Here is a 27406-nt window from a genome sequence, read left to right on the forward strand (position 1 = left end):
GACCATGGGGAGACTCTGAAAGGGGAGAGGACAAATGCCTCTTCTCCACCACACATTTCCTAGGCTGTGAGCCTCCATCCAGGTCCCAGTGAAAACTGTGCGAGAGGCACAGCAAGGAAGGACATGACAGTGCCTAGAAAGTGGATGGGCAGATGTGAGAATCTCAAACTCTATACTATAAGAAAAGACTGAAGCAGTGAGTAAAAAGAGGATGACAAGTTAGTAGCATAGTGTCGCTTCTGGGGGTAGGAATAAAGAGATAAATTGCAGCTCAAGGGCCTGAAGAGTTTCATGGTTACTAGTTTCCAATTCTTGGACATATCTGTTCAGAGGCATGGTGTTACATGGAGAGATTACCATAACCAACTTGATACAGACATAAACATTCGTACCGCATATATGATTGTCCCTCCAGCCCAGGTGAACCCGGAGGTCACTCTCTGCAGGTACTCCTCCATGTGCACGTGAGCCTTTGGCTGTCGCTATCGCTATCCCTGGATCCTGGTTGACGCACTCCTTCCCACAAAACTTTAGCTTTGTGTATGTACCTTCCTTAGGAGATTTTTCCCACTCAATTTTGTTCATGTGTGTTTGCCTGTCATCTACTGCTCTGCATCTACATAACGTAGCACAAGTGGAATTGTGGCCGGCAGCTGTACTTTTAATGGCCACATTACCAGGATCTCAAGATAGGCAATGCAGGGAGAGCCCTCTTTCTGGAGAGTCCTTTGCAAATACAGGGTATACTGTGAGGCTATGGATAGCTCTCCCATCTCCAGCAGGCCTACCAAAACCCTCCTTCAGCTGCTCTTTCTCAGACTTATTTGCATAACCTTTATTCTTTGTTCACTCTATCCAAGACACATTGATTTGTCTCTATTTCTCTTAAGAGCCTCAGATCAGTTCTAGTCAAAGTGTGGTCTGTAAACATTGCCACTGTTACAAATGAGCACAGCTGCTAAAAGCTTTACACAGCTAACAGTCATTTCAAGACTACTGACTCCTATAGCAAATAGTACTTAAATTTTATGTCTTGTCTCCAAATTACTTTTATCCTGTCTCAGATATTTCACTCTGTGACTAACTCATCACTATAAATCTGAGCAACCTTGAGGTAATGAATGGTACGTAATAACAGTAACACATTCTCTCATGTAAACTAATGGATTAATATTAGCAATAAGACTATATAACCAGAACTTAGCAATGGGGGAAGTTCTGACTCTATATTATTAATTAATCCTGTGTTCTTCACATGCAGCTCACCAAATACATGCTAGTAGTGGCAGCTTAGATCCAGGTATCAATGGACACCTAAGTCTTAATAATTTGCTACTATAGCCTTTGTTTCTATGCACATTATATTCTAAATTATAGGGTTTTTTTGTTGTAGTTGGGACAGGGTTGTGTAATATTGCCCAGGCCTACCTCAAAGTTGCAATCCTCCTGTCTCTGCCTCCTGAGTGCTGGGTCTACAGCGTACACCATTAGGACTGGTTTTAGTACAGCTTCGAACACAAAGAAATACAAGGTACTCACAGGCCAAGGAAGGACTTAGCAATGCCAATTAGAATATTACTAACTTTTGCTTCAAATCATGCATGTGTGGGCATGCTCAGGTACACAGGCCACTTGTAACCATGTGCACATAAACACATGCACTTATAAATTTTAAGACATATGGTCTACATTAGGCACTCCCTGAGCATCAGCCTTCTATGCCAGTATTGTAGCTCATGTCTCTTCCTACCAGATAGCTACCTGTCCTTCATATTACCCCCAAAATGCACAGATAAAAGGTAAAGACAAGCCATGAGGGTAAGAGGTGGGATACAGACTAAATAGAGGCCTGAGGCTTATCCTTCAGAACCTCCCATTTGGAAAGTTAATAGTTCCTAATGCCTCCAGACCCATCACACACACACACACACACACACACACACACACACACACACACGGATGGGACAACACCAGCCTGTCACATTCCTGAATTCTGCTTTGTATAAAATTCAAGAAAATCAGAAATTCTTTGAAATTATGCTTCTAATAAGTAACATTGAAAGGGGGGGGGGATTTTGGTTTTTGTTTGTTTGTTTTGTTTCTGTTTTGTTTTGTTGTTGTTGTTGTTTTGTGAGTCAGAATAAGCAATAGAGTGTTTCAACATTCGGGATGCTTTTGTATCCTTTAACTTAAGTCCTTTGTTTGCCCATAAGGAAGCTGTGCTTTTGATAAGTGCTATATGACAAAGTAAAGTACCCATCAAAACTGGGACACTGGTGTCCCACAGGACTGACTGATCAAATAATTATTCTACCAAAGAAAAAGGTTGTACTGTCCTGGGTGAAGAGATGGCAGTCCAAGCCTCTAAGATTTCAAGGATTCCTGACAGTTCCCCTGTGAACAGCAGGAGTGAAAACTGCCAGCTGTCTTCCAACCACACACCAAGGCAGCAGCATCCTGCAAAAGGGTCAGGCAGGAGGGTCTAACACCTCCAGCTCTTTCCTCCTACGTGTCATCATCTTCTATAGCTTCTCTTCGAAAGTAAGTAATGCATGAGCTCTCCTGCACAGGGAGAAGCCAGAGGCATGACAACTACAAGTTGCCTATTTATAGAAAAGTGTTAACACTCCTTGGAAGTCTCCTTGGAAACATCCAAGCCTATCTTCCCTTGGAAATTCCAGACTGCTCACACTCCCACCTCTGAAACAAACTAAAGTCAAGAAACAAAGGTACTTACGGTTTCCCGCCAGGTATCCCTGCCAGGTTGGGGGGAATGGAAGGTACTCTCATATGGGGAGGAGGATCAAAACCGACCTAGAAATAAAAGTAAAGTGTGGGAGACTCAGCTCATGGAAAGTGGACACTGTGGACACTGAGTGCATATAAGAAATCTATATGCCCCCTAAACAGAGTAATTGGGCACAGCAACAAAAAGAAAAGGCACAATATGGTAACTCAACCACCTCTAAACCCCACAAAACACATTTTCTTTTGTGATGTGGAAATGAGGAGTGATCAATTTGTACCCTCTGGGTACCTGCTTCTCAGGATAAACCTTTTCCAAGTTACTGGCTGTCCTGCCTCACCAAGCAAGTGCAGGGAGGATACTGACAAGTCTAGCACTAATCCCATCGGCTACTTCTTTTTTTTCTTCCTTGGGGGCAGGTCACAGCACTGTGGGATGCTGAATAGCATAATAAGCTGCTAGCCTCAAGTAGTAATAAGAACACACTCCCTTCCCCACTGTGGTAACCAAAATTGCTACATGCCACTCATCAAGGTCAGCATTTACAGCTTCACATGCCATCCTGTTTGTGCACTATAAAACTAATTAGCCACTTATCACACTAGATTACAAAGGGCAATCTAGTTAAAGAGATAAAGAAAAAAAAACTGCCCAGAATATATTTCAAGTAACTTATACAAAAGACTGCTGGGAGTTATATTTTACCTTCCTTCCTTGAGTAATTTTACCTTTCAAATGCAGTTCTTTATCTTCTAGGTAAAAAACGAGGACATTTGAGTGACAGAAGATAGTACAACACAAACCACTTCTTTCACATAAGCCAGGGTATTCATTTTAAAGAACATATATGCATGGAAAGAAAAAGCTATGAATTCTCAAATGTTTTTCTTAAGGCGTAGAAAAAGGAAATCCACTCAAAAAATGACTATTATCATTTCAATACTTTCAGATTAAAAAATTTACTTTGGTGAGAGAAAGCTCTATCTGTCCTGGAACCATGCATCCAAGGACCCTCTAAACACTGCCATTTTCATCCACAGACACAATGAAACAAAAAGCATTTGCCCTAGTTTATTTATAGTATACTGACCAAAGCTGACAAGAGGAAGGTAAATATGTGGCTTGAACAGTGAGAATCATCTTTGGTGTTTGTTTCCAAGCATTGAGTTGGCTGTATCCCCTTCAGGGCAATGATGGCATGTATCTTAGACCCACCCACCCAGAATGCAAGCCATTGCCTTTCATCCTAGTCTGTGTACCCAGAAGCCTACTGCCCCAGTCCTACACCTTAGGCCCTATACCCTTTAGGTTGCCTACTCCCTGGGGCACACTCAAGCACATGACTTACCATTGGGGAGCGCCCATAGGCTACCACTGCTGCAGCAGCTGCAGCAGCTGCAGCACTCATCTGTGGAGACATGCTGTGGAGACCTGCATAGGCAGCACCGGGGCTGGTCAATTCTCCATTCATGCCTGCATGAGGTACCATGCCAAAGGGAGCAGGGTATGGACCAGGCACTGCCAGCGGTGTCCTCAGGCCACCTGCTGCAAGAAAACATGCCATGTGTGACGAGACTGATCATTATGTCAAACCTGATCAGTGGTTTCCACTCATTATTTATGATGGGCAGGGCTTCCAGGGGATGGAGATCATCAGCCTCAATATATGCACAAGATCCATTCCTTCCCAGAGCTTAATTCTCCTCTAGGACAGAAAACACAACCCCCATATTTTCTCATTGGCAAAGCAGCCGCACCAGAAAGCCGGAAGATTAATTGACATTTTTGCACCCAATTTACAAAGGGAAAGCCAAGGCACAGATACTGCATGTTTACCTGACTTAATCTCAAAAGAAGATTTTCTGGATAAAATCCAAGATTTCTCCTTCAGTCCAAACTTTCCACTCCCTGGTACCAATTCCAAATGAAAACCAAATCCTGGATTTGTGCAAACCAGAGCAGGGCTTTAGGAGGGGCATTCTAGTGCCTAATTCCCCTGGACTCAGGCTGTAAATTTTTTAGCTTGTCCAGTGAGGAAGATCAAAGTTATGAGTGACCCCATGAGCTAGAGTCTCAGCAAAAACCCTTCCACCTTCCAGCAAAGAATCACTGATTCCTGAAGATGTAGCAAAACCGAACTAAATCAAAACCGCCAACTATAGGCAGCAAAACATATACTTTGGCTATAAAATCTGCCATTTTGGTCAATATTAGCAACATCAGACACGCAATGACAAATTTTGTAAAATTATGTTTGGAATAATTATCAGAAACTTTAATGTAATCCCTAGGGCTTAAATTATTTTGAAATAAAAGAAAGCTGGATGTAAACAGTTGGAGACTACTTGGTGCAGCTGCTGAAACCCAGGACAAACATGCTCGTTACCACGCCACCACGCCTTCTTAAAGACAGGAGGAGAGCAGCTCTGAGTGCTTCACACTCAGCAGCCAACTGCCAGGAGATTAGCAGAGAGCACATCAAGCCAGGACGGGAGAAACAAAGCAGAGCAGGAGAAGGGGTGCTGACCGGCTTGGTTGACAAGGGGCTCCATGGCTGGAGGCTTGCCGAGACCTGGACGGAGGCCTGGAGTGGCACTGGTGCCCGGGGTTGGCATGTCGCTCCGAGGCGTTGGTGTGCTGGATTTCAGAACAGGCGTGTTGGCTTTTTCATGCTGGTATCATTAAACAAATTAAATGAGTATTATTTTTAATCCAAGCCATATTACACAATTTATCACAACAGCAGCTGGGACACTGGGCACCTTCTAGTTACTCCCTAGCCAATTTTCATAAATCCACACAATGTCGACAGCATTAACTTGTGAGCGAGAAATGTTGACCTTTCCTCTTCCTGCCAGATTAAAATGAGAGCCGGAGACACACAGAGCATGATCACACGTCTTCCTCCACAAGTTTTATTTTAGAAAGAATTTTCCATGAAGTTGTGAACTTTGGCTCCATGCCATGTTGGAGCCAAAAGATGACCATACAGAGAGTCTTTCCAAGTCACTTGGAAGGGCATGCCTGGCCTCCAAATTTCTGAAGTGGAACCCTTTACCCAGCCTCACCTTTTGGGAATGAATTCAGACTGATGGTGACAGACAGTGGAACAAATTATTTCAGAAGCAACCCAGCATTTCAGAGATAAAGTTCTAGCACCTGTCCCACCGTGCTTAAGACACAAGCCTAGAAGGAACTCCTCTTTGGAGGTCAGTGTAGTGATCCCTGCGGCTACCTAGCTAATGAAGATCCATCCGTACAGATATCACCTGCCAGAGACTTTTACAACTTGAGACATTAACAGGATAAAAAGGCTGTCAGCTTTTAACATCTTGTATTCCTAGATCACTCCCAAGTACCACCAGGGAATAGAAAAGAGCGTGGGCCAAAACCCCAGCTCTAGCTTAGGATCTGATAACAAGTTACTGAGGCTCAGCTTTTCTTTACTCGCATAAAGGGATAGCCTTAAGGCCATCACATTGAGGTAGTCTCACAACGTAATACAGACTTGACTCCCAGCTCAAGAGCTTCCTTCGCAGTTGGATCCTCCCAAATACAGCCACTACAGGCATGTTCTACCATCCTCAGTTAAAATAAAGTTTATTCAGTGACTGAGTGACAACATGAATGGGCTATGATGGATCTCAAGCTTCCTGTGTACATACAAACTCTGATGCGACGTGGCCCAGGTTACCTTACACACAGTAGAGTAACAAAATCAAGATGTCTCAAGACAATTATGTGCTAGCCAACTGTTAAGATGCACAGAGCTGAGTCACGAACATATCTGACAAAGGAAAAATGGTGCACACAGAAGCTTGTGTACCCACTCTAACTGTGATCCAAGAGACAAATGAGGTGAAAGTGAGCAGTGCCTAGGACAGCAAGTGTTCCTTTTCAGTACTTGAACACAGAGCCTTTATGCAGCAGAATCTCCAATTTGTACACTCCAGTGCTCCACAAGGGAAATGGCAGTGTCACCCAGGGAAAGGCAAGCTCCTACCTACCAGGCTCACTTCTTTGGATTTCAGGGAAGAGGAGCTTCCAGAGGAGGCTGTGGACGCCGGGCTGCCTGAAGCATCTTTCTTCAGCAGGCGATTTTTGTCAAGGCCATTTTCCCGGGGTGAATGTGTGGGACTTGCATGTGGAGAAGAAGGGTCCTCAACACACAATAAGAAGTTGACATGTTTTAGCTCACACTGGACATACTTTCCCACACTCTCAACTAAAGGATGATACTGGAAAATCTTTTAGATTTGAGGAGTGTGATGCTCTCTAAATTAGCAAGATGGTATTTATAACACACCCAGGACTCTATCATGAGGAAAAACAATCACATCCAATCACTTCCAATCCAAGTGTATCCTCTAACCAGATATCCAACATAGAAATTAAAAATGACATAGGAAACAGATTTATCTTTCTGGTGGGCTGGGGATCAAACACAAGTCTGTCGGTGCCAATGGTAGGTAATACTATCCAACTGAGCTACATACTCAAACCTCATATAAGGGAAATTATAGTTTCAGTTCAGTTATGACTGTTCCATTCATAAACATCCATTAAATGATATGTGAAGGTATAAGAAATACCCATTCACTTACAACTATATTTTTCTCAAAACTATTCAAGAGAAACCTTGATTTAAAAAATACATGGTTACCTCATTAGAGACATCCACAACTAAGTTGTCATCACTCTTGTCTCCATCACTGTCCTGGAAAAAAAAAAGAATGTTTAATAAAGGATAAGAATAAGTTTTAAACAGTTCAATATCTTTCAATAGTTCTTGGTAGCAGACAAACTAAACACTCAGGACATGCTTTCAAGTTTCTTTGCAGTCTATAGGCATTTACCACCACCTTTCCCCCTCTTTCTCTAGCCTGGGGTACTCTGAGCGCTGGCAAGAATGTTGCTGTAGTACAAGCCAGTGATCTTGTAGACAAGCTACCTAGTCTCAGTTTGCTCATAAAATGTACATTCTAAGGGCTTGATGGCTGCAATGGTAATATCTATTTTAGAATCTGAATTCTGTAGACCTTCATATTAAAATTCAGTCCAATTAATCTCAAAGTAAAAGACAACACACCATTGCTTTCACACATATGATGCTGAAGATACACAGCTAGTCAATACGGGGCTCACAGACAACTCTTAACTATAGAGATAAATTTACTTTCACCATTTCCCCATGAGGTCATAGTTATACCAGAAACAAAAGACCTAATCTCATGTAAAGAATGAACTATTGGCTGGTGACATAGCTAAGTTCATAGAGTGGACAAAGCCCTGGATTTGATCCCTAGAACTGTGCCATATCAGGGGTAGTGCTGTACATCAGTACTCAAGGCATGAAAGTTTAGGTCAAGGTCATACTTGGCTATAAGTTGAAGCCAGCCTGGCTACTACATAAGAGATACTGTCTTTTTAAATTTTTTATTTTTTTAATGGGGAGTGGGTGGCTAAAGAGATTTAGGTGAATGGCTAAGGTACTTGCATGAGGACTGGAATTCAGATCCCTAGAACTCACAGAAACGCCATACAGGCTCAGAGGGCACCTATAATCCCAAGAGACAGGGAATCCCTGGGCATTCTAGGTAGATGGACTCTGGAGACTTGAGAAGACTTTTGACTCAATAAAACAAGATACTAAGGTACTATCAAAGACTCACAATATCAACTTACTTGAAGCATCCACATGTACATTCACATGGGGGTTAAAAAAAAATAAGGTTCTTTAGCCTGTGATATTGAGAGATGGAAGGAAAACAGATGGACGTAGCTCAAGGGCACTGCCTTTACTGTCTCTTCACGGAACTATAAAGTTGACTAATCACAGGAAATTCCAAGGTTACAGTGAGTCTGGTAAGCAATCAGAAAAGCTGCTCAATTTAAGATGTGCTTACTCCCAGATCAAAGTTTGAAAAATACTATTTTCTTAGTGTGGTGGTTTGAATAAGAATGTCTTCCATGGGCTCGGATGCCTGAATACTTGGCCCCTAGTTGGTGGCTGTTGTTCCTAAGTATCATTTTACTGGACAAAGTATGTCACTGGGGTTAGTCTTTGGGGTTTCAGAGCCACACACCACTCCTAGTACAATTTAAAAGTACCATGTAGTTCACCAGCAACATAAATTGGCAGCCACTGCTGAAGGAGCAATCCAAATTAAAAATTTACTGAAATACTTTCATTGATAAAAAGTGATAAGGAAAATATATTTTCTCTTAGTGTCAAAGAAAAGCACAAATGTTCTCAGCTGTCAAGAGCAGAAATGGTGACAAACATAAACCAGAACAGCTTAGAAAAACAATTATAAAAATGATCACAGTACAAAGGGTGAAATCGGTAACTATACCAAGCAATTTACTACCATTGCACTCCTCTTTAATTTAGAAAAAAAATCCTTCAGTGAAAAATAAATATATGGGATACGTATACAGTATTATAATGACTCAAGTAGGATAATTAGTATTCTCTTCTTTTCATTACTTCTGTTTGGGACCTCAAACTACTGTCTTATACTTCCTTTATAAACATGTAACAGGTTGTGGTAAACAGAACTCATATTACTCTGTTGTACATACTGTCATCATCCTAAGTACTCTGCAACATTTTCCAGATCCTCAGTTCCAGCACCCTCTTACCTCTCTAAAGAAGTTCTGAAGTGAATCATTCATGTTTTCTGAGGCCCTTCTGGAAGCATAAACCCGAATAATACTGTAAACTTTGTCAAAGAGTTCTGATCTTGGGCTTTGCCTCCTACATATTCCAAAATCATCTCATTATATCATCCCAGTCATACTTATATAACAAGACAAGACATTAGTATCAGAAAAACATAAGGCCAAGATATTGATTCTAAGTCCCTCATTGCTGACTTAAGTATACAAGCCCATGGATAAACTAAAACCACAGAACTGGGTATCAGCGAATGACCCACCTTTTGAACATCACAGACTGCATTCTTGGTTGCTAACATCTACTATTCCAAATGAAAGAAAATATGTGTAGCTCTGGGCAACAAGGGCAAAAGGATATTTAAAAGGCATGGGCAAAACTGAGGAGAACCAATGATTTTGTGTTTTGTGATGTTTATTAAATCATGATATAATCTGTGGACTGATCTAGGACCTCTAGGGAAATGCCAGTTCCAAGAACAGGTTCAGGGTTACAATACAGCATGGCTTTGAAATGTGGTGCTTCTGGAGTGTCACTAACCTATGAGCTATGGCGAAACACAAGCTCTGGGCAAGTTTCTTTAGCTATGAAGTAGAGATGATACCCAAGTTGGCAGGTTATAGCAAGAACTAACTGAAATAATCTGGGACAGAGCACAGGGTTCTTGGCACTCATCTGGCACACAAATGTTACTTATTAGCTGAAGGCCTAGGCATGCCAGCAGGAAACAGAAGCCTTGTGTCTAAACTTCCCCACAGAGGTCCAGATTAGTCTCTTCTTCCTTCAAGGCCAACAGGCAAGTAGTCCAAGTCAGTTTGGTTTTTCTTGCTTTGTATTTTTGGTGTGTGTGCACATGCATGCGTGTGTACTACCATACTGGGGATCAAATCCAAGGCCTGGTCAATGTTAGAAAAGTACTCTACCACAGAACTATCTCTGCAAACATTTTTTTTTGTTTGTTTTATTTTGTTGTTTTTGTTTGTTTGCTTTTTTAAAACAAGTTATCACTATATAGCCCAATTTAGCCTTGACACTGTAATCCTCCTGCTTCAGCCTCTACATACTGGCGCTATAGACTCATATAATTACCTTGATATTTTCATAGTCCCTTTGTGAGTAACTAAGCCAGAAAAGTATAAGCCCAAATGAAATATAATGTAATACACAGCCCTGAAGGAAAAACGCCCTCCAGTGCAGGAACTTACCTGCTTTATAATATGAGGTGATACAGCATTATACCTGGATACTTGTTCATAAGGAAAACAGTAAGTAAACAATTTTTGGGAAGCCCTTTATTCACTTACATAGTTATCCTTATCATCCACCTTCCTTTTTTTGATGTCACTGGAAAACTCGGGGCCATTTCTGCGTTTATCTGTGCCTCTTAGGCTGTCTGGGACCAAGAGGGAATTACTCTGCAAGACAAAAAAGTACTAATAAAGCTTTCTTCCCAGGCCTCCTTTGTATGCATGAAAATCCAACCTGGCGGAATGGTTTAGAAACTGGACACACCAACAATCCTGCATCCCTGTTAAGTCATGTCTTAACCCAGTGGTAAACATTTAGACCGAACTTCAAAAGAAACCCAAATTTACATCAAACTGTTTAAACCCTGGTGTATCCTTGAGGCCCTATGCATTCAAAATGTGCTTCTGTTTAGTGTTGGAAAAATGGGCACTTGCTGATTGTCTGTGGATATGTTTTTACTCCTTTTCATTGCTACTTTTTGGTGATGAATATGAACAGTGTTTGAGTAACGCCTGATATCCCTTTATTAAGCAGGTATTATAACCGGAAGTCACTATGTGCCACTCTAAAAAGGCACCAAAGATGCAGATGGGAGTAACAGTAGTTCCTAAATGGCAAATCACACTTTACACACAACAAAGGACATTTAAATTCTTTTAATTTACTGTTGAAATACCTGTTAGCCAATACCACTGAAATTTAATATCCAAAGAGGAAATCTTAGCCAGTTGTGAACCTTCAACAGCAAAAGCAGCTCTTACACAAAAGCATAACCCGGACTAATATCTCTCTCTCTCTCTCTCTCTCTCTCTCTCTCTCTCTCTCTCTCTCTCTCTCTCTCTCTCTCTCTCTCACACACACACACACACACACACACACACACATTTCATTAGCATATGCTGAGCATGAACTGTTAACCTGAAGAAAACAGGTATTTTAGATACTTTGGGGTCACATGATGTGACCTGACACCCCTTCAATTCCTATCTCCTCCCAGGCTAAAGCAGAACATTTTACAAAAGAACTCTTTTTAGAGCTGGATTAGCATATGCAAGGGGGCAATTTGTTCAGTGATGTGTTACTGGCTTGAACAATGCTGAATGAGCTTTGCAGAAATTGGCTTTCACAAGGCATAGATAACCCCAATTTCTTCCAAGATGCTTGAGAGCTAAGGACAGGGGTGGGGGCCAGGGTCAGTGATGATTGTGCTACCTTTCCTGGCCCCAAAAGTACCACAATACCACAGTATGTATCAGAAACAAATGTTTTACGTAGTAGTTTTTAAGACCATGGATTTCCATTCCTCACCAACCAGACATAATCAACCAGGTATTTGGCTCTCCAAACTCACTGGGACAAAACATGGAACCCACTTTGACAGTCTTTCAGCTCTGCCAGCAGACTACACATACAAAACAAACCATTGCTTTATGTTATCGATGCTGTGAATTTAATAAAAAAAAAAAAAAAAAAAGACAGCAAAGGTGGAGTAGCGAACCTTCCTCATGATACACCCAGACAGATTACCTAGTACGCTTCATGTCCACCCTCCAGGAACGACAGCACACCCCTGTGTACCACTGCCTCCAGGAGCAGTTCTTCTGACTGCAGCATTCCGGACCTATGTTACACAGACAGCAACAATGCTCCGCAGCTCCAACTGCTGCCCAAGGTGGCCATGGTGTTTCTCCTTTGCTCTTCTGAAACTCAAAGCCAGTTCCTGGGTATTGCTGCATTTCCTGGGACAGCAAAAGTACCATTCTAGTTTTTGGCCAGCTGCTTGCTACTATGGCTGAAGGACAGGACAGCTATCTTGATTGTCATTATGAATCACTGGTACATATTAAGAACTAAACAGTAAAACCAAAATATTGACTGAATGGCCCCTTTGTTCCTTCAAAATGTATGATTCTATCTCATGGAGTATCTACAGTCTAGGTTATCTAAAAAGCATTTAAGAGAAGATTTCAAAACAATGTAATTGAAATTTCTTAGTTCCTAAAAATCTTGTGAGCTGGCCAAGCACCTGCCCAGCATGTAAGAGGCTTTCAGTTGACTCCACAGCACTACATACAGGGAAAGAGCCATAATGTATCAAACACAAAAGAGAGCAGATTCATATACGGGAAGAGGCCAAAGCAACTTCAAAAGATATACTTTTCATTCTGTGTATTACCTGGAACACCAAATGCATGTCCAGAGAGTAGAGATGAGTGGACTAAGACCAGGACCACTCTGCCACTTACAGACTCCCTGAACAAGTGATTCTTCTCCCAGGAAGGCAAATTCTAAGCTTGGTTTCAGAAAATAATTGTATCCAAATATATCACTTAAACAAAACAAACAATGGCTCTTTAGACTAGTGTTGAACATTCTAATGTGACATACCAATGCCTGATACTCTCTGGTACTCCTCCCTTACTTACCATCAGTAGACACAGAGCCTCTTGGTCTACCAGGAAAAACAAATAGTCTACTTTGAAGTGAGCAGACCTTACTGGGAAATATCATGAGATCCCTGTCTCTTAAAAAAATGGGGGGGGGGGGCTTAAGAAAGAAGGCTCAGTGGTTAAAATTATTTACTGCTCTTGAAAAAGACCTGGATTCAGTTCTCAGTACCCACATTAGGAGGTTCACAACTTCCTTTAATCGTAGTTCCACTGAATCTAACACCCTTGAGCACCTGCACACAAACTGTACACATAAACTCATGAGCACACACACACACACACACACACACACACACACACACACACAGAATAAAATATAAAGAAAATGCAGAACAAGAAATAATAGAGAAAAGGGGCTGAGAGTATGGCTCAATGAATAAAATCCTTATTATGTAAAGACAGGGACAATGCATTTAGATCACTAGCAGCCAGTAAGAAAGCAGGTGTGTCTTGTCACCCTAGAAGTGACAGGCAGGCTACAGAAACAAGTAGATCTAAGGGCTCACTTGCCCACTAGTCTCACTGAAATGGCCAGCACAAGGTTCAGTGAAAAACCTTTTTTGAAAAACTAAGGTGAGGAGGGACCTAAGAAGATAGCCAAGGTTGACCTCTAGCCGGTCAGGACACTTCCACACACACTACCAAGAAAGATTTATTTTCCACCTCTCCACTCATAAATCCTACCACTAATGAGCCAAGACAAACACTGGCCAAGCCCTCAGCAAAGCCACAAGCAATGCAGCCACTCCTATCACACCCGTGGGTGCTGTTCCATACTACAGACCTGTGTGCCATGGCACAGAGCTCTTCGCACAGCTCGTATCTTCAAGATTTTAATTTACGGCACAGAACTCATCGAACAGACAGCTGCCAAGCCAAGCCTTAACATAGTGTCAGATTTTGACCAACATGAGACCCAGAATCAGCGTTGTCACACAGACTGGCAGATTATCGTCCTGAGAATCAGAACCAGCCTTGTCACATCCTGGCCAAGACACCAGGTTGTCAGCTCACCTTGCAGCTGATAAATGTAAACAGTCTACAGGACTCTCACGCACTGTCAGTACTGGGCAGAATTCTATTACTAACATCTCGAGGACTGGGATTTCCAGGCTGGATATTGAGTTTTTATTTTAAGGATTTGTTAAATAAACAAAGTCATCTCATTTACCTTATGTTTTCTACAGGAACTCAAACTAGGATTTATGTAGCCCATGGGAATATGACAAACATGAACAAATCAAGGGCTAAAAGCAATGTTTACAAAACAAACTAAAATTCTGAAACTACAGCCTTATATGGTGCACACACTTATGCTCTACAGCCGAGTGAAGTCTCAAGCAGGAGGCTGCTCTGATACCTGAGGAAGAAGACACCCATCAACCTGACTTGCTGTCTTTCTCCTGTCTGTAGAAGAAACCACACAGGAAATTACCAGATAAGGGTAAGTGCAGAGGTGTGCTACCCAGCACAAAGGGGCTTCCTCCCTCATGACAACCTGGAATTATATGAGAAGAACAAATCTTGGGGCAATTACGACAGCAGCAAGCAAATGAATATTAAAGATGCGTGCTTTGTCAAGTCACATCTACCTGTACCACCTAGAGAACAGATGTGGCAGGTCTACAAGCGCAGACCTCCCAGCAATATAACCTAGAATGCTGGCAGAGTGGTAGATGTCTGGAATTACAGCATTCAGGAAGTTCAGGCAGGTGGTTCAAAGGCAACCTGGGGTACATGAAAACACACACACACACACACACACACACACACACACACACACACACACACACACACACAAGAAAGCCACCTGTGTGCATTCCATTGAGGTCAGAGTGGTGACACTATCATAACAAGAAGCATCACTCCTAAAACACACCAGGGTGTGGTCTGTTGTACTAAATGTCAAAGACTGGGCAGAACAGTCAGCAAAGTATTCAACCTAGGGATAAAGGAGGTCAACAGTTTCTTAAGGTAGCAATTAAGGATCCAAATGGAATTTTACAACCACACTTTCTTGTAAGAATTTACAGTATAAGCGTTGGCTAAACCTCAAGCAAACTTGGTATTACTTTATCTTGAGCTGTCACTGAACACTGAGAACCCAGGAAAGAATGCAGCAAAGACACGGGTGCTTTGACATGGATAAAAGCAGTCTTTACAGTCTTAATACAAGACATTGATTTTCCTTTAGCCACTTACCAGTAGTGACTGCATACATCTACTAGAGAAGCCTGAAGTTTACTCTAACAAAATGCCTTGTGAGTGCTCCATTTCTCAAACACTCGTCTCTGAAGTCTCCATGCATCTGAGTAACTCGTCTGCTAACAAATGTAAACCCTGTAACAACCCGCACATATGGGAGGGTCACTCGTGGACACAGCAAGCCGTAGACAGGCTTTCCTAACATCAAGACAGCACAAGTCAAGTGGATTCTCCAGCTGCTCTGCTGATTCCCTTGGGAACATTCTCTTCCCTGCAGGACAAGTGTTTGTGTCAGAGGCACAGACTGGAGACTCGAGACACCTCATTTATCCTCAGTTACACTAAGTCGGTGGGAACCTAATTTGATAGCACACTCCACACTGACAATTAACTTCTCGGGGAACATTAAAACAATTAGGTAAGGATGCACCCCATCACATCTATCCGCTGCCTCTGTCTACACATAATGGCAATTAAGCCATCACCCTACTGTAGGTTTGTAGCAGTACAAATCGGTCATTCACATTTTCTGCTACCCACTTCAAAAATCTGCGCTTTAACTCATAAGCATAGGAATCATCTCTTGTCAACAGCACAGTCAAAGTATAAAATGTATCCACAGGGCATACAGATAGCCTCTCCAAACTCTACAGCAGGCTCATCTGTCTCAGATACATGAAGGATGTGGGTAGGTGTACTTGGACCACAGAGGCCTGTGCTGCCAAATCCAAGTGGACCTTACAGGAGGTGACACTGATTGTCCCACATAAAATCACATGACTGTCACCATCTCTCACCCACCAAGTGGCCTTTACACTCCCTTTTCATGTAAAGCAAAGAACAAATTCACTTTGGACCACAGCAAATACATAAAAACCTAAATGGCATCACAATTATATCCCCAACTCATAACCTAGAGACAGGAAGTCAATGTGCCAAGCCTTTCTTTCTGCAGTACTTTTGTGCCTTTCGGTTCCCTACAGTCCAGATATGGCTAAGAATCTCTCGTCTGAAATGGAAAATTCCAAAGCTCCTAAACCTGGACTTTCTGAACACTAGTTCTGGACATCAGAGCATTTCAGTTTTAAGTGGGACTTTTAACCAGTAAGTGTATAAATATTCTCAAATGTAAGACCCAAGTCTGAAGTACTTTTAGAACCAAGCACTTCAGATAAGATACTCAAACTGTGTTTTCCACACATTGACTAAACATTAGATCAGGATCTGTATCATTTGGTTTTCTTTTTTCTTCTTATTTATTTATTTTTACTTTGTGTGCATTGTAGTTTTGTCTGCATGTATGTCTGTGTGAGGGTGTCAGATCTTAGAATTACAGACATTTGTGAGCTGCCATGTGAGTGCTTGGAATTGAACCCGTGTCCTCTGGAAAAGCAATCTTAACTCTTAACTGCTGAGCCATCTCTCAGTCCATCCTCATTTGGATTTCTGACAGCACTTAATGTCTACAGCTCACCTCAAACATGCAGATGCTGCGTTGGCTACTGATCGGAATTTCCAGCTAGGAAATATCAATCATCCCAAGGACAAAAGAAAAAGGGAAAAGTGCCACATGCCTGCTCACAAAGCTTTTGAATTAAGATACAAACTGAAGCCTAAAACAGGCTATGGGGCTAGACAGATGGCTCAGCAGTTAAGAACACTGGCTCCTCTTTCAGAACTTAGGTTCATTTCCTAGCACTTACACTGCAGTTTACAATCATCTGCAATGTGCGATCCATTGCCCTATCCAGTCTCTGAGGGCACCAGGCACATATGTGGTGCATAGACATACACAGGAAAAACACCCGTACATATAAAAATTAAATTGAAAAAAAGAAATAAAACTGGCTGTTGACGGAAGGTACCAGTTTTTACAATCATCACAGTGGGACAGACCTAAATGCTTGCCTGGATGGCACAGGCCTCAGCACTCATCTCATGAAAGAAATGCCACCCCCACCTGTTACATACTGCCACAACAGGTATGTACAGAGAGACAACTGCTTAAGTTCGGATCATGTTTCCTACTACGCCTGTTAGTATTTTACAGGAATCATCTTAATTTTAGCGTATATTTCCAAGCCACCTTTTCACTAATCCAGTCAAAATTTATTTTGTAAATAGTTAGGCAAAAGAGTGTTTGCTATCCTTGTTTACTTGCAACAAAGCTGAATGCGCTGTACCGAACAGGCCTGCTTGGTTGGACCAGCTCCACGGATGACACACTGTCACCCAGGCAGATGGACTGTCGCATCCACAAATGCATTGCACAATCTATATTTTATCTTTTAAAAATGTTTTTGTTTTCTGAGTATGTGTATGTAACCACACGGGTAGGAGAATACGCCCAGCACAGGATGCATGTAGAGGTCAGAAGGCAGCCTGTGGAAGTGACTTCTCTCCTTTCACCACGTGGGTCCAGGGATTGAGCTCAAATCATGAAGCACCTTTCCCTGTTGAGCCATGTTGCCAGCTCTCCTGCTTGTGTTTTAAAGGGGAGAAGAACCCACACTTACTGGGATTACAGGTGTGCACTTACCACATCTAGACTCTTCTACCATTTCTTTGAAAGACACTATTTGCTGGTCCTCTAATGCCAAGTAGTTGTGCCTAAGTGATACTCCTTTTAGCCAGAATTTAATTCAAGTCATCCCTAAACCACCCAAAATATTTGTACATTATTTTATTATTATTACTATTAATAGCTCGGCAGTGAAAAACACTTGCTGCTCTTGGAGAGAATCCAGGTTCAGTTCCTAGGGCCCACATAGTGCATAACAACTGTCTGCTCCAATGGATCTATGTCTTCGTCTGGCTTGGTGGGCAAGCAGTGTGCACACATAGGCACTCATACACTGAATATGACCTATTTTTGGTATTACTTATTTGTTCGCGCTAGTTGTATTTATATACAAAGGTTTATAACTTAAAAAGCAAAACAACAACAAACAGGCATGGTAAGCTCCTGCCTATAATTCCAACACTTAGGGGGTGGAGGCAGGAATATTGCCACGAATATGAGGTCAGCCTGGATTAGCCTGTTAAGCCCTCGTCTCTAATAAAAGGAAGAAGCTGGCAAGTTGGCTCACACAAGACAGAGCTTCCTGATAAGACTAATGACCCAAGTCTGACCCTGGAACCCACTTGGTGCAGAGAATGGACGCTCACAAATTGTCTTCTGACCCCTCCATGTGCACCATGGCACACCTGTGCCCACACACATCTGCATACAAATTTAAACAAACCAACCAACCAAAGCAGGCAGACAGGGAATGGATTTTGAGAATTGCAGGTTAAATTTAAAACAAAACAAACAACAAGGAAAGCTCAACAGAACAAGCCCCTCATGGTGATTATATTCTGGCTCATCCACTGGGAATACTCTGTTCTTAGTATTTTATTTTCTAGGTTTTTTTAGATTAAACCATACTGCCTATACTAAGGTACATCTGTTTTCTAACCTAAAAGCATAAATAAGCAAACTAAGTAGTACTATCACTGGAAGATAAAGATGAACCACCTACCATGTAGCCGCAAGCCACACCCCATTTCCTCTGGATCTGCACGTTTTTGCATTTGATTTAAATAATATGTTTAATATAAAAGTAGAGAAAATAGCAGCAAGGAGTCAGCATACTCATGGCTCAAGTTGTCTGAGTTTGACCCAAGATTGCCCATCCCCAAAAAAGAACACAGAGACTCACAAATCTCTTAGGACAGATTTTCTTCAAGAATGCTGTCAAAAGGCAGCAACTGTGTGACAGATTGAATACACAAACTTATGATCGAAACCTGGTCAAGTTTCTTTGAAGCCAGCATTAGTGATATTTGCAAATATGAAAACGTAATTCATCCATTAAAAGCCTGTTTTAAAGAAAACATTGCTTTTTTCATTAATATTAAAATAACACAACTGAGTAGCTCTAAATGTTTTTTTTTTTAACTTTTATTCTAATCTTGTAAATGTCAAAGTATATCACCAAGAGAAACAAGTCCTTAGGGGGTGTGCAGTAATTTTAATTAAAAAGGAGAAACACTGAGTTAGATCAGTTTGAAACCATCAGGCTGTAGCAACCATCTTCATCTCTCTGGTGAAGGAAGATAGCAGCCAAGAGTCAAGTAAAATCAGATTCAGAATTCCAAGTGCTTTATCAACTAATAGCACTACAATATTTTAGGTACCGAGAGTATATGCATCTCATTATCCACTGGTTTGCATATTCAATTTTACGCCAAGTTGGGAAGCTACTTAATTTTATATAACTGCATCAAAACCTAACTTAGGTAAACAGAACAATTTAACTCCTCTACAGACTAAATTAATGTTTGGCTTCAGTTAGTGTACTTTCCCCATTATATCTCACCACCCAAGATGATGTAGCTATTAACAGCAAAAACAATGTGTGTGTGTGTGTGTCTGTGTGTGTGTGTATATATATATATATATATATATATATATATATATATATATATATATATATATATATATATATTCCTAAGCTAATCAAAAGCTTTACATGTTAAAAGGACACAAGCTGTTACTTCTTTTACACTATTGAGAAGACTGGTGTGTGGCTGCCATTACCTATGTTTCTATGAAGTTCACCAACTCTAACAGATTCAGAAATAATCCATAGCTTTGTAAAATTCAAGAACTGCCTTATATTCCTTTGAGAATGCAACTATAGGGAGAAGCTATTTGAGAGGAAGAAAAGTGAAGAAGAAGGGGAAGGGGGAAGGAAGCGGCAAGTGAATGTGAGCCAAGAAATTCACTAAGTCTGAAAAGGCCATAAAGAAATCTTTTATTTTATATGCTAATTTAAAAAAACTATTTTTAAAGAGAGCATGCAACTGATCTCCTCCTACCACACCCTCATTTCCTCCAATTATAGTACTTGTACATCTTTCTGCCAAAATTATGAGTTAAATGGCCACTGGAAAGATTACACACAGATAAGGCCTCTAGCAGTTTCAGTATGCAAATCTGTTTGTGCCCAAAGCATTTCTGAGTCTTGTGCCAATGGAAACACTTGAGAGCTGTGAAGCTGAAATTGCCTTTTAGCATTTCTGTCACTTGTCCTGTCCCTGACTGACAAAATGCCTTTGCTATGTAGTTACATACTCTAATATGTAGCTGCCTTACATGTAGAAAGCATTCAAGAGAAGAACATTAAATCATAAAAGCCTCATCTCAAAATAAATTCAGATGAAAATCATGCAACACAGTCCTTCACCACTTCTTCTGCTGATTTTCCAGGTACAAAACTAGGGTTTTAAAAATGTTGTACTATAATGAAAGACCATGGAAGAAACGATGACAGTCTATAACAAAACCAAAATACCAAAATATAAATGTTACTTCATAAATTTAAAGCCAATTTACTCAAACATATATTCTGCCTGTCAGGCATTTTATTTCCTAGTTAAAGCTTTTGTCTATTTTCTTCCCTTCCTAGAAAACCCTACACTATAATAATTAAAAAACCTAACTATGTCTTCCTTCAGGAATTCCCCACACCTCTAGATGAGTCCCAAATCAAGAACACAACAGTATCCATCTCAAAGAGAACGTTTAGAGCAGTACCTATTCCATACAGGTTGCAGTAAGGCATCCTGAACTGGTCAAAGTGTGATCTTTCTAAACTCTTAACAAACCTGTGACTCAGCACCCAGGGCTACACAGTGAGACCCATCTCACAGGAGCCTGGGGGTGGGGGTGGGGGGAGGCGTGGATGGCATGAATGAACAAACAGCACTGGGAACACGCCCCATGATACAGAACCCTCCTTCTATGCACGAGGCCCTGGGTTCACATCTCAAAGACAGAAAAAAAAGGAAGAAGAAAGCCAGGGAAGGACCGATTTAAAATTCAGTGACCCATTTCATTCATTCTTTTTTTTTTTTCCAATTTTGTTTTAAAGATGGTCAAAATATTACTGTGTTCATAAATGGGGATAAACTGGAAGAATCTGTAGGCCACCCTCATTAAAAAGAGCAGGCTCCAGTTCTGCATCTTTAAAATGTGTCTCCCTGACATTAGCTGCCATGCACATGAAAGGGTAGAAATACTCAGGCTTGTGAAAAGATGAGCTCTATAAACACACAGCCCAGACTCCGAAGCTCCATGTTTTTAAGAACTTACTATTAGATGTAGTCTTAGGCCTTAAGATTTTAAGATCAAGTTTACACTTGAACAATAAAAATGCAAAGAAAAACAGGTATGAAAAACTAGCAACTAAATGCATTCACAAAGGAAAACATGGTTTAAGATAGGAATAACAGTAACTCATTTATGGGCAGTGACTACAAGGCTGTTTTTAGGACAAAAATGAAAATTCTTTTCATCTATATGTAACCTAGACTCCACATATAATGCACATTTTGCAAGCAGGTCTGGGCTGTACCTTGAGGAGTAAGGAATCACAGCAAACAGTTTTACTTCCAAAATAGGCACCTCTCCTCAAAGGCCAGATTTATAAAGGAGCAGAGAGGACAAGTCCTCACAAAAATAAAACAAAACAACTTTTGAAAAGAAAAAAGAAACAACCCAGGTCACCATACTCGGGGTGTCTGTCTGGTGCTTGTGTTTGAAGAAAGGCAGCTTGGGAAGGCAAGTGGATCTGTGTTCATGTACAGCAGGCGCTGAGGTACTTACCGTGCCCGGTTCTCTGTCTGCTCCCGAGGTTACCAAGAAACGTACAGACACGCCCGTTCAGACACAGAGGCAAGAACAGAAATAAAAAAGGGGGGAATAATTAGAACACAGGCCCCAGGCAGTTTTAAAAATGGCTTTATTTATATAAGTCATTGCACATTCCTAATACAGTGATTTCCTGAAAATTACAGTATTTTGTAAACATAAGATTTACAGTTTAACCATACACAAAGCCTATTTTTAATTTCTTGACAGAATAAATTACTTTTCTTCAAAAATTAGTCAAGTGCAATTTGCCCAATATTTAATGCATACTAGGATTAAAGCCTACAAAACTAGTAACAGATGCAATTGTCAAGCCTTTCATTTGAACACATTCACTTTCAAATTTAACTTCTTATTTCGCCCCATTTAACAAACATCACTTTCTTTGAAAATTACCCAATTAAGCAGTTAACAGTTCTCCATAATATGGTACAGGCCACTGGCATTAAAAAGGCAGTTACTAAGATGTCAAGATGCCTGCAGGCTAGCAAGATCGGAAACACCCACAGCTGCCCAAGGCAAACCTTGCCGAGTGGCAGGGTGAACTGAGTGTCAGTGCAAAGCTCTGCGACCGCTCTTGTTAGCTCACTGTTTGCTCTCTGTGTGGGGCTGGGGCTTTGCACAGCGAGGCACAGCTCTGCAGCACTGTCTGAGTATGAGAGCAAAGCCTAATCTGGCTTGCCCAGCCTCTCACCTCTGTGGCGCTCGGCATCATGGTGCTTCTTGTCATCTTTTATTGCCAAGTGAGACTGCCCACTCAGAGCACTAGACAGCGCAAGAAGGCTGGCACTGCCGCCAAGGGGCGGGATGCCAGGAGGCTGAAGTCCTGAAGGGTGAGGCGTGAGAGGTACGGGGGGTCCATGGCCATGAGAGAGATGCTGAGCTTGCAACTGCTGCTGCTGTTGGCAGTGGTTGGAGGAGGAGGAAAAGGAAGAAGAAAATGAAGTGGAAGAGAAGTAAAAGCAAGAGGAGGAACAAACAGAGGAGGAGGAGGAAGAGGAGAAAGAGAAGGAAGAGGAATAGGACAATCAGGAGGGAGAAGAGGAAAAGGAGGAGGAGGAGGAGGAGGAGGAGGAGGAGGAGGAGGAGGAGGAGGTAGCAGGAGTGATGATAGAGAAACCAGCCAGGGGAAAAGCAGAAATAAGAGGTAAGAAAGAACCACAAGTTGGACATAGAGAAGGGAATGGAGACAGAGGTGGGAAAGAGGAAATGAGGTTAGTGATTTCAACTCATCAAAGGCTTTTTGCCCCTTAGTACTCACCCCCAGCCAATCCGCAAATACAACCCTAGAGTCTACACCTGCCCCTTTTTGCTCTAACCAACCTGGACATGAAACTTGGTTACTATGAGGCAAGCAAGCATGGCTACTTTAAACGATCCACGTGTCGGTCTCATTTAGATCTACATGCCCATGAGGAGCAACTTCAATGTGTCACAGATTCTAAGCTCTACCCGTGTCTTCAACTAACTGCAGTTAATCAGGGTACATGACACATGATAAGCACCCCAGAGTGAAGTAATCACACTATTTGTGACATGAGTGCATTTCGCCCAACATTAACTATCACAATGATGCCATGGATGGAAGCCTGAACTCAGGAAGCAAGAAGTGCTGGCATTTGAACACGTGCTTTTGTCCTTAACTCACCAAGCCCTCTGAGAACTGTAAGGAAGCAATGACTTCCTCGTTTCTCAGAAGCAATCAAGCTCCATGGTACTGGGGAAGTTGCTGAGGTTCACTATGGTGAGCAAAGTGTTGGTAAGGCCTCCAGCTGCCCTCCCACTACCCTATACAGGGAGACGATGGGCCTAGGAAGCAGGCCAACCACTGGAAGAAACCTTGCAGTCAACTTCTCTTAGCCATTCCTTTCTTACAAACTTCATTGCTGAAACCCAGACCCATACACCGCTTCTATGTTACAGAACAAAGTGCTGAGACTGAGGGGTTGAAACCTTGAGAAGAGAAGCATTTTCTACTGACTGCAGAAACATAGAGGCCCCAGGAGCCCTATACCTACACCAATACTGCTGCCCATTTTACAACTACCACCTAATCCATTGCAGAAGTTACAAACCAAACCTGTCCGTAAGAAACCACACTACTGCTCTCATGTATTACACTGAAAACAAACAAATATGTACGAAATGGCCCTGAAGCATCTATCTGGATGTGTCTCAGCTGTCCAATATAGAATTTATTTTTGATAAGACAGTAAAAACACTTAAATCTTTATTTCTAAGGCGTAATGTTAGAACCTTCTTAAGATTCTAATTCGTGTTCATTTCTCAGGACTGAATTGCTTGTTTGTTTATTGTCCTCTCTTGAGTGGAACACAGTGGAACACAGAACTCTTCCCAGCTGATTTTAGTAGCTTCCACCCACACCAGAAATTCATGTCTAATTCCATTTCAGATGCATTTCCTACCCTCAAAAAGCAACATCTTAGGCACTGAAAAATCAGTGATTTTTACAGTACATTTTCAACCACTCCTACTACCGTTAAAAAACCTTTAGGAGTCCACCTTCATTTCAAACTTCCACTGCTTTCTATGAGAATTAGTTTTAATTAGAGGGGTAAATGGAAAACAGGGGTGAGGTCCAAGCAGACAGCATTAATAACATTCTTGGAAAGTATTTATAAATTACTCATTCTCCACTTGAGATCACAACCACAGTTTCTTTACATGTAAAATCACCTTGCTGTCATCTGAAAGACACTAATTCTTGCTCTGTCACCTCCTAAGAGCTCAGCAACAGTGAGACATAAAACCGCAGAAGCTGGCAGTAGCAGCAGCAGCAGCAGCAGTGCGGTCTGCTAGGCATGCTCATTAGCACTTAATTAGAATCAAGACACCTGCCATAAGAAATGTGCTTGAAGGAGGATGAAGAACAGGTCTGCCCTACTAGCAATTACTATCATTACGTCGCAAGCACGAGCCACGTCCAGCTTCGGAGAAGCAGTGAAGCAAACACAAGCCTGCCTCGGGTCATTAGGCACAGCACTGATTAGAGGGAAAGCGACTGCACAGAGCGGAACAGACAACCACAGCATGACTGCCCTCCTACCCCCTCACAAACTTGCAAGATAGAGCCACTGGGGAAGCACCTCAGAGACAGGATTTTAGCTGGCAGCAAATCTGTGCTGAGGAACATGTATCTAGGTACCCATACTAGGTAACCCGCTAAAAAAGAGTCCAAGGTAACTTTCAGAAGGGGAAAAAACAAAACAAAACTAGAAAGCAGACCATAATACACTACTGAAAGAAGGCTGAGCTTACATAACCATGACCTTGGTCACAGCTATGAAATAGTGATATGTGTTTAAACTGAAGAGTTGGGGTAATGACTATCAGTGGGAATAGATAATAGAAAAACGGGCCCAGAGACCTTCCATTTCTACCTTGTTTTCTCCAGGCCCTGCAAAAGCAGCTGTCTGTCACCTAGAGGTCACCTAGAGGTCAACTATCCTTGGCTCAGGACATTTGAAAGGCTTTTTGCTTTAAACAAAATATTTTATAGATAAAATTATATAATCTTACTTAAACGCAGAATAGTATGAATTGGTAACACTGAGATACAAAGAGATGGGTCACAGAATATAGATGCTCTAGGCTCCAGGAAACCTGAGTGTACATCTTCCATTCTGCTTCCTGAGCCAAGGAAACTCATTCATGTTTATTATCCTGGCTAAGGCCACAACTCACCTAAGGGAGAGTGCTTAGACTTGGGCTCACAGCTAAGAGTTATGACGCCAGGCTCAGAGCCATGAGTGCTAAAACCCTCTCAGCTTCCTAAAAACAAGGTCAATTTCACGTTCACAGAGCAAGGAAGACGGCAGCATTCTCCAAAGACAAGTGTGTTTTTCTTCCAGAGCAGCCAGAATGAATGCTCTAGAGATGACACAATTCCATGTCCTCAGTCACAAATCCACTTTTACCACGGAGCCCCAGGGCAGTGACAAATGACAAATAGAAGCTTGTTCTTAGACTTCATGAGCACAGCTTCTCTCTGCCCCACTCCTCAGTGCTTGCTCCGATATGCCTGCTCTCTTTCAAGGACCCTTGTAAAAGAGAAGTTCCCACACACAACATTAGCTTTTCTTCCAAAAGTAGATACTATACTATAATAAAGCATTTCTTTTAAATAGGGGGCTCCCATGAAAATAAGTTAACTTTGGAGGGGCAGTCCACACATCATTCCACATATTACTACAGGAACATTTTTTTTCCATAAAGTATCCTGAGACAATCTGGTACATATCACGCTTTCCCACAGCAAAAAGCAGCAACACCATTTAAAAATGTGTCTTAGGTCAAATATAATACTGGCATGGCCAGACAGCCAAACAATAGTTCTGTCATTTGGAAAAAATGTATGCACCTATCCTCCACAGACCCAAATGTCATCTGTCACTTTTTTTCCAATTTGACAGCAAGAACGGGATAATTCAAACTCCTATCCAGGCAATTGAATTCTTAAAAAAATAAGGACTTTTAAGTTAATGCTTACAGATTTATATCACATAGAGACACAGGAAAAACAGTCTGTACAGCTGTCATTTTAAAGTAAAATTTTAGAGCCTGAGGTAGGGTTCAATGATAGAAGGTCGCCTACTGTGTTCAGACCTATTCATTCAGTCTCCAGCAGTGTGACCAGATACAAGATGTTTTTGAAGAGCACTGTTTTCTCAACATAGTACATTCCCCATGCTATCAACAGAGACCAGAGGCTCTCAAATGGAGCAGCCTGACAGGGACACCTGGACAAAGGGGAGTCAAATGCTACTAGCCTCTTGTGTCTGGAGGAAGATGATGTCCTTCAATGCATAGTGCAGCTCTCCACCAAACAAAGTCGGAACCAAAATGCCACCTGGTGCTGGAAAAAAACTGGTCATGGCTGAACTCTACCCGCTAACCCCAAAGTGATCCTGCAAACTGCTATTTAAAACATCAAGCTTTCCAATATTCAAGCATTAACTGTCATCAACATCTAAGTCCCTTGTCACACCTCAAAAATCTGAAAGCTGTCCAGATAGCTCAGTGGGTAAAGGCAACTGTAAGCAAACATGGTGAGCTAAGTTCAACGCTAAGAGTTAATGTAAAGGGGGAAGGAAAGAATTAACACTATGTCTTCTGACCTCCACTGGAGCACTGAAGCAGACACCCCAACACACACACACACACACACACACACACACACACACCCCACATACAACAGCTGTCTGACAGCCAGGGCACATTTTCAGCACCTGGCCACCTGGCAGGCTGGGGCAGGAGAAGACTGATGGCAATGTGGGCTACACAGCGATATGGTGAGGTACACTTGTCATCATAAGATAGCAAGAGAAGACAGAATGGTCAGATATTATATAAAATTT

General features: G+C 41.7%; 1 protein-coding gene across 9 annotated transcripts in view; it reads right to left on the reverse strand.

The window, feature by feature from the left end:
- LOC311601753 (transducin-like enhancer protein 1) overlaps positions 1–27406 on the reverse strand; it is an 86794-nt gene that overhangs the window by 17241 nt on the left and 42147 nt on the right. For 3 of the 9 annotated variants that reach the window (XM_084789462.1, XM_084789460.1, XM_084789459.1), the window contains 8 exons: positions 22723–22927; positions 21984–22000; positions 10730–10840; positions 7410–7463; positions 6754–6906; positions 5274–5418; positions 4095–4291; positions 2738–2814 (listed from right to left, as the gene is read on the reverse strand). In XM_084789462.1, the coding sequence (XP_084645588.1) occupies positions 2738–2814; positions 4095–4291; positions 5274–5418; positions 6754–6906; positions 7410–7463; positions 10730–10840; positions 21984–22000; positions 22723–22927 (959 nt within the window). Of the gene's footprint in view, positions 1–2737; positions 2815–4094; positions 4292–5273; positions 5419–6753; positions 6907–7409; positions 7464–10729; positions 10841–21983; positions 22001–22102; positions 22928–27406 lie in introns of those variants that run through there. The other 6 variants (XM_084789466.1, XM_084789465.1, XM_084789467.1 and 3 more) reach the window with 5 other exon arrangements.

This window comes from Acomys minous, assembly GCF_964271855.1.
Source record: "Acomys minous genome assembly, chromosome: 1".
In the NCBI taxonomy this organism is placed as follows: domain Eukaryota; kingdom Metazoa; phylum Chordata; class Mammalia; order Rodentia; family Muridae; genus Acomys; species Acomys minous.